At 38.7% G+C, this 12,398-nt stretch overlaps 1 protein-coding gene across 2 annotated transcripts in view; it reads right to left on the bottom strand.

Annotated features, from left to right (window-relative positions):
- The window catches only part of LOC127417137 (multiple C2 and transmembrane domain-containing protein 2-like), a 74,762-nt gene that overhangs the window by 59,454 nt on the left and 2,910 nt on the right, over positions 1–12,398 (bottom strand). For both annotated transcript variants that reach the window (XM_051656848.1, XM_051656846.1), the window contains exons 2-4: positions 6,613–7,309; positions 5,933–5,992; positions 5,486–5,600 (exon numbers count right to left, since the gene is read on the bottom strand). In XM_051656848.1, the coding sequence (XP_051512808.1) occupies positions 5,486–5,600; positions 5,933–5,992; positions 6,613–7,266 (829 nt within the window). In that variant the 5' untranslated portion in view covers positions 7,267–7,309. The remainder of the gene's footprint in view (positions 1–5,485; positions 5,601–5,932; positions 5,993–6,612; positions 7,310–12,398) is intronic.

Raw genomic sequence — 12,398 nt, 5'->3', positions numbered from 1 at the left:
GAAATGTATTCATTAAATTTTTGCATCTATCCTGAAACAGTGTTTCCACTTAAGTTGGCCAAGGTACAGTAACATACAGTAACACCTCACAGCATAAACAAGACTTCATGTGGATAGAGTGTGATGTGCTCTGATTGGAGTTTAGATCAACACCAACCTTTCATATTTCTCAACATTAACTTCAGATATTTTCATTTTGGCATTCCAAATAGCCACACAATATACACACACCCACATAAATAATATTATTAATAATGGTAGCTTTTCCCCATACTTACTTTTGTACTATAATATCGACCGAGTGTCACTGACGTGCACAGAACGTGAGCAGCAGGTATGCAAGCCTGCCCATTTCGTTCACAAATCTAAAGGTGCCCTTTTGGTGTACCTGTGGATGTATTTTAAGGCCTACCTTCAAACTCAGTGACTCTTTGCTTGACATCATGCGAAAATCAAAAGAAATCAGCCAAGACCTAATTTATTAATTATAATGGGAGCGGTCGCATTGCTTTCAGTGATATAAATTAAATTCGTCATTTACAGAATATTGACATAAACTGAAGGAGCTGTCTCGTTCAGCCATAGCCAGATTGGTTTTGTTGAAACTAATAAGCCATTAGACTAATCACTTTCAGAAAAATACCATTAGGATACCACAGTACCGCCGCTCCCTAAAAGCATATTACGCAGTCTGCGTAGGGCACCAACTCCCTAGGGGGGCAACCATCATACCCTAGGGTGCACCAGAAACTTCACCGGCTGCCCTTACTCACATGTTATCCACCTATTTCCTACGTCCCGTGATGCTTAGCACTAAATGTGGCCGTTACTTCCGTTGTCAAGTAAACACAGCTGTTGTTGCGATGTTCGTCCATTCATTCTTTCATTGCCCTGTTGGAATTTTGAGGAGAGCGTGTATGATTCCATGAGGACATACATCAGTCACTATATCAGTGTGTTACTGAATGATAATAAACTGAAAAAAAAGTCATAAAGACAAAGAAAGCGTAAACAAAACCAGTGCGCTGTTTCTCCCAGATGCAGCTGAGATTTAAGCTAAGCACAAATGCAACATTTTGAGAAAATTATCGGTTGTTTTAGTGGAGTACCTGTGTTAGTTCAGCTTCAGATGGGTGTGCTTGTCATCTTGTCACCCTGCATGTTCAAATCAGACAGACACACTGAGGAAAGCTGTGAAGTTCTCATCCTTGTGTATGTAATCACTTTTTCAAGTTGTCCAATGGGATGGTTATTTCCTTTTAAATCCACACGTAAGTTTAAACTTTTGTTCGGCGGGTGATTGACAGGTGAGAGGTGGTGCTTCGCTGCCATCCAGGACGCATCAGGACAGCATTTAAACCTCAAATGAAATGTGGTTTTTGACTACCTCTGTATGTGTTTTTGTGATCCAATCACAAAACATTTTGCACCCCATTACAACTATATTTAGCACTGACCATTTGCGATCGTATCATCTTATTACAAGCTGTAAAAAACAGGGTCTAAAATGATTGCAGCCAGACCTAGGGAATGCTTTAGAGCGGCTTCCGGTGGAAATCCCACCCACATTCGTTTCCCCAGTAAGACCCCCAGGAAAAAGGTGGATACATTATTCAAGGACCCTGCAGCATTCACGGAACACAGTCGATCGCCTCACGCTCGCACTTTCTCATCGCGCCTTCGCATTCTGTTCCATTTAGCTGTGCTCTGTCTAGCTGTTTGAAACACTCGGCTGCTGTATATGCTCTGCTTCAGCGCTTTGAGTCCACTGCCACACGCCTGGTATGTGTGTGTGTGTGTGTGTGTGTGTCTCCCCAAGTGTTCGCTCCTGTGGGGAAAGCCGCAATGCTCCATACTGTTGTTGCTGTGTTGATTCATGAAGCGTTCCATTCAACTCAGAGAGTCGGAATTTCCACCTTTCAACTGGGGAAAGTGTAACGGAATAGCAATTTATGTCAGACTTCTAACTTGGAAACTTGTGCGGAAATCTTCAACTCCCATTTCGTCGAGATACAGGTGTGTGTTATGTCACGCAAACATTTCAGCACCCAGAGCAGGGAGGTTTACAGTCAGTGACAAACATTCACTTTTATTAAAGAATATCCATTAACGAGTCAAAGTTCTTACATTAAACGATAATAAAATGTGTTTAGCAAACGTTTTGCAGGACAGGTGTTCAAAACACGGTTAATTACACTCTCTTTTGATAATCGTAATGATAGCATTGTAGCGTCGTACATCAGTTTGGTTGCTAAGAAACGTCTCTGACAATCAATGTACCCCTCAAAATCACAATGTAATCAATCTCAAAATTAAAAATAAGCTCCCTCTTTGACACGTTTGTGTTTAGTTGTCACATCATGCATAATCACCATCGATCATCGTTTTCATGATAGATCATTGCTGCCACGTCTGAGTACCCGAGTACTGGAGTACCTAGTTAAAAATCAACCACATTGACATTCACTACTTGAAGGCTATTTGATGCTCATTCCAGCAGGTGGCGAGATATTCCATTTACTCTACGAAGATAACTGCATTGCAAAGAGAATCAATTTTAAACAAACTTTAAAGAGGAAAAATGACTTCTGCTGAAGACAATGGGCTTGGAAATGTTGAGTTTTGCGACTTGGATATGTTGACGGTTTTGAGAAAGTAAATGTTCGCATTCAATGCACAATATCTGGTCTGCTTTTTGTCTCCAACAGGCTTTCTCAGTCTATATCGTGCATGAACATTTTATCAGATTCAGTTGGCAGAAAGGAATATCACCGGCATATATTCTAATTATGAAAAATAATGAGGTAGAGATGGTAATTATTAGCCTCTGGGCATACACCTGTGACTTTGAACATCAGAATGAGCTGCCCAATCAGCTTCCTCAGGCCTGCCAAATACACTGGCACTACGTCTAAAGAACTTCTCTGGGTATCAAATGGAAATTTAGTAAAACCATTTGCCTGTAGGATTTCAGAAAAATCTTGGTAGATTAAATTTCTCTCTCTCTCTCTCTCTCTCTCTCTCTCTCTCAAACAAATGTTAAGGAATACAACAGAAAACACCCATTAAGTCATTGTGCAACATGACATCAGTAATTCTGTAAAACTTCTAGGAAACAACACCTCACTACAACTCTATTTGCATTGGCACCATGGTAGGAAAAAAACACCAACAGCACATTTGTTTCTCAGTGCTTGCGTGATAGAAGTATTGTCTGTGTGTCTACTGTATCTAGGTACTACCACAACATTTGAATTGAAGATTGCAAATGTCAGCAATGATGAATCCAAACAATCCTTCCTAAATTAAACCTTCCTGTTTTCTTCAACGTTACAATGTTGTGGAAAGGAGTATGTCAGACATGTTACAGAGAAAGAAAGACATTCTGGTCTGACCACATTCTACTGCTTTGGTAAGACCAGGCAAGCTGGAGTAACTCAGAAACATTCCTATATTAATGGGTTTAGTTCTTCCCGCTTCAGTCCATTCATAAGAACCACAAACAAAGAAGGTGTTAGTGATCTGTTTTGTGAATGAGCTCACATGTGAGGGATAGAGTCAAATTGTCTTTCATTTAATGCTGCATTATTCTAATTCAAACCAAAACCTTCTCGATCCCTGTCCACATACATAAAGCTGTTATCGTAGCTGTAGCTGTCCACATCTCTCTCATGTAACTGTATATTAAACATCAAATATGTCATAATTTGCTGTGATTGTGTTGTGTCACGATACATTTTAGCTTTCATTCTGTACAAGCTAATAACTTCTCATGTCATGTTAGTGAATTCTTTCAATTTAGACTAAAGAATTAACAACTTGAACAACCTTTACAATCTGAAGAATGTAGAATTCACAAGGATACCAAACCTAGATAAATGTGTTCATCTGTTCAACAAATGTGTTGCTTACTTCCAATATAGTAGTTACATTCACATGGTTTATGATGGTTATAATACACTAGTTCCTGAACCTAGATGAGATTCTTGTTCGATGGTTTTGAAGCAGAACAATAGTTAGTTTTAGTCACATGCAGAATTGAATTTATTCTAGAATCAAATCAGTAATCACAGTTTAAATAGAATAAGCTGTGATACCTGGAAAGGTTTTATCTGATTGTAAAAACTTTTCGAAAAGAATGTTGTTATACAAGATCATCAGCATACTGTTATGCTTAGCTTACACCTGGAACACAATGGACAAAAGAAAATTATTTGACAAAATTCAGCAATTACAACTTGCCCCCCAGTTGAGTACTAAATGTGGAAATCGTAATGACTTTTCATACTTTTTTATGGTAGCAGTTGACATCTACAGACAACTAGCTACCACTTGCCACAGTATGCTAGTGGTAGCAAACGTCAATGTAGCACTAGGTTCGGTGGGAGAATGGGGGAACAATACTTGAACAATACATGGGGGAGGTTCAGCACCTAACACTAATGCATTTTGGCAGAAGACCCAAAGAGTAAATCATTTTAATCTACCAGAACAAACAACAGTAACCATCACAAATCAGACATCTGGTTCTCAGTGGTCAAAATAATCTATCCAATTTGGTAAGACTTTAGTTTAGGGGTCTGAAATTAGACAGTAATTCATGACTAATAATTATACTTGTAAGTGACTAGTTATGGACTTTTTTGGCATTATAAAATATTATTATGCCTTTATTGGCTGATTTCTTATTCTTGCTTTATAGCCCCTTTATATTTGCTTTTGTCATAACAATTCATTTCTTAATGAACTAACTACAAAACATATCAATAGCTAGTATGATGCAAAATACATCCTTTAATGGTTCTCAGTACTCTGTGTGAATGTGCGGCTTATAAGTATGAAATACATGTAGAATGCATATAGTATTTCAACAAAGCAGGGAAGGTTAAGGTTAGGTTTAGGGGTATGGATTGGTGTAGGGTGTTTGTGGGACTCTAAATAAACACAATAAACGTGCTGCAGTGATGCCCCTATACTGTAAGGTAGTACTTAATTAGGGGTGCAAATAGCATCTAACACAATTTGTATTTTGCACCTTACTAGCTATTGGTATCTTTTGTTTTTACCTAATAAGTTCATTGTTAGAAAAACAAAAAAACAAATGTAAAGAGGCTATTAGGCAAGGGTAAAAAAAAAATCAACGAACAAAGGCCTAATATATACCTTATAATTCCAAGTCTGCAACTTGTCCCTTACAAGTCCAATTATTAGCCATTAATTACTGTCAAATTTCTGATCCTTAAAATAAAGTGTTACCTACAATTCTAAAACGATGTGTAGTGTTGAATCAGGTGTATGCTACACTAAAAGTTTCCATCTACTAATAACATTACTTATTTATTTTTTTAATTGCATGACTGCTGCCTTTAATAGGAGAAATGTATTCAATGCCTAGATGACCTTAAAATGCCACTGAGTAAATGACACCACCCAGTGTTACAATAGTTCAATCATCTGTATTAGAAAGTGTTTCAGAAGCCAATACCTGAGCGGTCTCTGACAACCAGGTTCCTGCCTTCCTTTAGCTTGATAGTGAGGAGATACTGGACCTTCTGCAGTGCTAGAGAAATCTGACTGTCGCTTAATCCTCCTGAGATGATCTGAAAAGTAGTGTAATGACTTTAGTTTGTTCATGTGTTTGAGGGACTGTGTGAACACTGTATAATGATATACAGTATGTGAATTAAACAGAACAACAGAAAAGGGGGAGAGAGACAAAATTCTAGAAAGCAAGAGACAGGGCAGGTGAAAAGACTGGGGTAAAGCTGGATGGATATTATTCAGGAGTAAAGTTCTTGTGGAGAAACTACTGTACATGATGGAAATAAAAACATAAAAACTGATCAATCTTTAGACAGAACTGACAAACCCATTTCCCCCTACATTAAGACAACATTTTATTTATTTTATTTTTTTATAATACTTTACTCACATTCTGTTCTTCTTCTGGAAGGGAAAGGGTATCAAAGTCACTGGTTTCATTAGGAATGTCCTGAAGGGAGAGATTAAGATGCCTTGAATAAGAAAGTTTTACATCACTCTGTCCACACTATAGTAGGACTGCTTTTGTGTATAGCAGAGGCAAAGTAATGTTTACCATTTATCAGTCATGCATTAATATTGATGGTCTGAAGGCATTTTTGATGCCTAATAATAGAATATTTTATGATTTCTTTTGAATATGGAGTTGAGTATTCTTGAATTATTACAGGTGAAGTGTGTCATTTCTGTGCCCTTAGAGGCACCAAACAGAATTGCAAAAATACTGATTGTTTTAAACAGGTTTCCCAAAGTCTCCCGCCATATGAAATTGGTAAAAAACAACAAAAAACAAACAAAACAAAAAAAAACAATAGAAAGCCTTGCCCAAATCACCCTAATCGGCATCATTATCTGCGTCAACATTTTATCCCAAATCCCAAATCCACTTCTTGGAGATGAATATAATAACTGTAAGACCATTGCCTTTATTTCATCATGTGTGTCCAATGTAACAGATAATGATACGCTATTAAATTAAAACCTTTGGCACCATGCCATATTCAAAGAAAACTGCTTAACTATGTGGTATTTTTGACTACAGAATGAATAGAGAACTTTGTGATTACTTACATCTTCCATGTCTTCAGCCGACCCGATAATGAACATTTCTGATGGAGATGTCTCTTGGTCAGTATGCCAAACCTGCTTCTCAGAAGTAGTGCTGACTGACTCTGTGGAGGCCAGTGCTGAGATTTCACTCTCTGAGGCATGGGCAGTAGGTGTTTGTCTTCCTGCATTGGCTCTACAAAAGGCTGCAACCAGTTTGGGATCTTTTGGTCTTAGAGCAGGCGATGTTCTCTCCGCTGGCACAGAGGCCCAGTTTGTAGGTGTGGGAGCTGCATCTAAATCCTCTATGTACCATGTGGTGTTTCTTGGCTGGTCTGAGTTTTTATCCACTGTAGTCTCGACTGAAACTGGAAAGTCTGCAGGCATTGATCTCTCTGATGGCGCTGGGCTGCATGAATATGGTGTGTCAGTGGCCGTAAACTGATCAGAAAAGGCACACATTCCATCTATATCATCAGGAACTATCAGGTTTCCAAAGAAAATGGTGCCTTGAACAGGTGTCCTGGAATCATCCTCCAAAGCTGGCATATTGTGCGGAGTGAACCTGAGGTCTGGTACCGACATACTCCTCCTGTATTTTAAAGGAGTCTTCTTCTTCTTCCCTAGACCCATCTTCCCTATCTTCAGCTTGGGCCATACTCTCTTCTTGTGTTCCATTGTGATAGCAGAAGATGCTAAACTTCAGCTGAATTTAAAACAACTGCCAAACAAAAGGCAAACAAACTGTGTTAAACAGTGAACATTTCCAAAAACTTTCTGACCTACATAACAGTTAGGAGACATTTTTGACCAATTACTTAAATCTGAGAAGCAGTGTAAATGTGTGCTCTGAAAATGATTACATATTATGAATGATTTTATGTCATCTGAAATGTTTTGATTCAGTTATTTTGGTATTACTTAATTTTTACATAAGGTTAACTGATTATTAAATGCATTCATTGATTTTAAACATCTGTTATCAATGCACAGAATTTTCATTGTCAGATAAATGCACTGCGATGCAGACACATATTTTTACATCGTAGTTACAAAACCTCTTCTGCTGAAGCCACTGTTTTTTCTTTGATAACTGTGCTTTTCTCTCTTAGTCCAACATATGGCATTATAGAAGTGTACATAACATTTGTTTCTGAAAAGTGGGTGTCATTTCAAGATCAGTGTGTAGAAATCTTAAAAAGTGACTCAAAACACTAGGATGACTGTTTTAAAGGCTGTGTATATCTCTTGTGCCTGATAACATAAGTGTTAACACCAGTGTTAATTAGTGTCAGAAAAACATACACATGAACATGAGTTGTGTTTTTAAAACTTATTTTCTGCCTAAAGACCTAGACTGTGTATAATTCTTCAGACATCAAATTTAAATAAGGAAAAATGACCACAGAATGTCAGGTTTTAAATCTGTTGAAGGTCAAAAGAAGTCGCATTGCTGTATCTAAGACCATCTTTAGCCATCTTACAGAATCCCTTTTAGTCCTATAAAATTCAGCAGTTCTTTTTGAGCATATGGAATCTCTGTTGTTCTTGACTAATTTATCTTGAAAAAAAAAAAAAGCCACAAAACAGGTCTTTTTTGTGTGATGCTTGTTTGATGTAATAAAGGTGTGCATTGTAATGATTTAGACAAAATGTGTATTACAATTTAGGAGCCATTCAAGCAAAAACACAGATCATTTCAAAGGGTTTACACTTTTGATATGTAACAGTGCATGCATTGAGTACAACGGCACACATCGACTGCAGAGTAAGCAGGAAAAATGCTAGTTACATTTTCACATTTTAGACCACGTGTTTGTCTTTGTGGTGGAACTGTGATATTGCTCAAAAACGCTAGTGAATTTATTCTGGTGTGCTGAATACATTTACTAATTCAGCACAAACACAATGTAACTAGCAAATACAACATATATGTTTTGAGCAGTTGAGATATAAATACTTTGCAACTTACCAAACAAGACCATTCAGACTACTGTTGCTTTCAGAATAAAAATCTATACCATTCCACAGCAAGACATTACTGGCTTTTAAAAAGCCATGTGTATTTTTGTTCTGAAATTACATATACAGTATGTCAGTATAAGTTTCACTTGCTCTGCAGCAGTGGACTTCTGTTGTGCCATGCAATATAGCAAACATTTCAATGCATCATGTCTATTCAAACTCCATTAAACCACCACTACAACAAAAGCTACTGTTTACAGACTCAAGGTGCATTTTTCAAGGAGGTGTGTTGGACTGGTTCCTGGTTTTGTAATTTTTGGCTGCTCAAAGGATTAGTGGTTAGATCTAATGACACAACATGTTTACCAATTACCTCATAATTCAAAAGTAAATATTTTCATACTAACCCGTATACAAGTGAATCGTAGTTTCAGTTTGAGATAATGTAGTGTATTACTGCCTATCAATCACTTTTTTTTTCTTCATTGCAAATTTATTTTCAAATGCAAGAACTCCAACTCAAAATAAAAATAACAAATCATATTGATAAAATATTATTATGAATTAACACGGAGAGAGAAATCTGACAGGTGCATTTTATTGCATTGCACTGATGAGAGAGAGAGAGAGAGAGAGAGAGAGAGAGAGAGAGAGAGAGTGTGTGTTCCGGTGATACTGAACAGTAATCCTTGAGATGAGCTCCAGATAAATTGCTACAAATATCAATAAAAATGAGAACATTTAGCATAGATCACATCCAAACAACATCTAGGAAGTAGTTTTTGTCGATATTCGACAGATTTGTTATTCTTTTTTTCTTTTTCTTTTTTTTTATCCTGTCACAACTGAGTCTGAGTGAAGTCTGAGATCAGCTAATCACAGGATAACCTCTGCAGAAGAGGATATTCATGTTGGAAAACAACATCAAGCAACAGCAACTAAGAAGAAAAAACTCACAGGAAAAGAGATCAGTGTTAGTGATCTTCGCTTCAGGAGCAGACAGTGCTGAATCATATTTCTCTTTGAAAGGAGCAGCATAGAGAGTCATTTTGGACACAACTGGACATTTTTTAAGCAACAAAGCCAGTGAAAGTGGTCTTTTTTTTCCTATTTGGGCTTATTTATTCATTTTTATACCTTTTTATACATTCAGTACACTCACTGAGTGTACTATCAAAAATAAACTAAAAAAAAGGCATTTTATTCAGTTGTTTGTTTACATTCCAAAATCAACTATGGCGAGTGCAGCAGCTTGGCCCTGCCCCTTTGTTTACCCTCAGAAGAGCTCTGAACACTCCAGACAGCTCCACAGACAGAAGCAGTTGAAGGAAAAGCCTGAAACACTGTTTGCTGGCCATGATCACAGTGTCCTAACCAACCTGCTCTTTTACACTGAAAAAAGTCCTTTATGACACACCCCCTTCTGACAACACTTCACCTTTACCACGAAAAGAGGCATCTGTAAAGGCAGACAGATCTTGGTATTTGAAGATGCAGAAAAAAAAGAAGCAAGAATTTTGACTTTGAAACTGTATCAAAATGGCACTATAATGGTCCTGCTCTCAAAAGTTTTCATAGAAGATTTTGAACAAATAAAACACCGACACTGTCTGATGAAGATCCCATTCGAGATGGCAACAAAGACTTGAATATTAATGCCTCTCCCATACAAATAGTTGCTGGGTCTCATGTGCTCAGATAGGAGACAAAGGCAGGCCTACACACAGTCATAAAGCCTGATAACACAACGGCTCCAAAATCAAACAAAGGGAGACCAAACAGACAACAGATCCCATCAAGCCTTGCTCACTTTACACCTAAACTCAGCAAAAAAAAAACAAAAAACATCCTCTCACTTTCAACTGCTTTTATTTTCAGCAGTTGTTCAACATAACGTGTAAATATTTGTATGAACATAAAAAGATTCAACAGCTAAGACATAAACTGAACAAGTTTCACAGATATGTGACTAACAGAAATGGAATAATGTGTCTCTGAACAAAGGGGGGGGGGTCAGTAACTGACAGTCAGTATCTGGTGTGGCCACCAGATGCATTAAGTACTGCAGTGCATCTCCACCTCATGGACTGCACCAGATTTGCCAGTTCTTGCAGTGAGATGTTAGCCCACTCTTCCACCAAGGCACTTGCAAGTTCCCGGACATTTCTGGGGGGAATGGCCCTAGCCCTCACCCTACGATCCAACTGGTCCCATATGTGCTCAATGGGATTGAGATCCGGGCTCTTCGCTGGCCATGGCAGAACACTGACATTCCTGTCTTGCAGGAAATCATGCACAGAAGGAGCAGTATGGCTGGTGGCATTGTCATGCTGGAGGGTCTTGTCAGGATGAGCCTGCAGAAAGGGTACCACATGAGGGAGGAGGATGTCTTCCCTGTAACGCACAGCATTGAGATTGCCTGCAATGACCCTCCACCTCCAAATCGATCCGATCCAGAGTACAGGCCTCGGTGTAATGCTCATTGCTTCGACGATAAACGCGAGTCCGACCATCACCCCTGGTGAGACAAAACCGTGACTCGTCAGTGAAGAGCACTTTTTGCAAGTCCTGTCTGGTCCAGCAAAGGTGGGTTTGTGCCCATAGGCGACGTTGTTGCCGGTGATGTCTGGTAAGGACCTGCCTTACAACAGGCCTACAAGCCCTCAGTCCAGCCTCTCTCAGCCTATTGTGGACAGTCTGAGCACTGATGGAGGGATTATGCGTTCCTGGTGTAACTCGGGCAGTTGCTGTTGACATCCTGTGCCTGTCCCGCAGGTGTGATATACGGATGTACCGATCCTGTGCAGGTGTTTTTACACGTGGTCTGCCACTGCGAGGATGATCAGCTGTCCTTCCTGTCTCCCTGTAGCGCTGTCTTAGGCGTCTCACAGTACGGACATTGCAATTTATTGCCCTGGCCACATCTGCAGTCCTCATGCCTCCATGCAGCATGCCTAAGGCACGTTCACGCAGATAAGCAGGGACCTTGGGCACCTTTCTTTTGGTGTTTTTCAGAGTCAGTAGAAAGGTGTATTTAGTGTCTTTACCTTTATAACAATGTCAGAAATAAAAGAGCATATAAAAAATCTAAAATAAAAGAAAGCATGTGGACAAGACAACATTGGCAACGAAATGCTTAAACTCAGCAGCCCCAACATAATCAAATCTTTAGTCAAAATATTCAGTCTGGTTTTGTGGTCTGGTATCTTCCCTGAGATCTGGTCTGAAGGACAGAACACCCCATATTTAAAAAAGGAGATAAATTTGACCCCAATAATTATCACGGCATTTGCCTGGGCAGTGCCCTAGGGAAGTTATTCTGCAGTATAATAAACAGCCGCATAGTCATATTCATTTCAAAACACAACATCCTAAATAAATAACAAATTGGCTTTTTACCAAAACAGCGCACATCTGACCACATTTATTCTCTTCATACTCTAATTAACAAAAACATCAATGACAAACAAAGAAAAATATTTGCACGTTTTATAGATTTTTTTAAAAAAAGCATTCGATTCAATTTGGCATGATGGTTTATTTTAAAAACTTCTTCAAATTGGCACTGGCAGAAAAACATTTGATATTATACAATCCCTGTGCACAAACTGTAAATGCGCAATCAAAATGAGAAATCACAGTACAGTATTCTTCCAGCAGGGATGTGGAGTGAGACAGGGATGCAGTCCAACCCTATTTAACATCTATATACATGATTTTGCAGCAGATCTGGAGCAATCCTGTATCCCTGGCCTTGCTCTGCATGACACTGAGGTCAAATGTCTGCTGTATGCATATGATTTAGTGTTGCTGTCTCCCACAGCAGAGCTTGTCCCTGCTGGAGT

Source organism: Myxocyprinus asiaticus, chromosome 26 (assembly GCF_019703515.2).
Source record: "Myxocyprinus asiaticus isolate MX2 ecotype Aquarium Trade chromosome 26, UBuf_Myxa_2, whole genome shotgun sequence".
Taxonomy (NCBI): domain Eukaryota; kingdom Metazoa; phylum Chordata; class Actinopteri; order Cypriniformes; family Catostomidae; genus Myxocyprinus; species Myxocyprinus asiaticus.
Note: the sequence above shows the minus strand (reverse complement) of the source record. Positions and strands in the feature narration are given on the sequence as shown.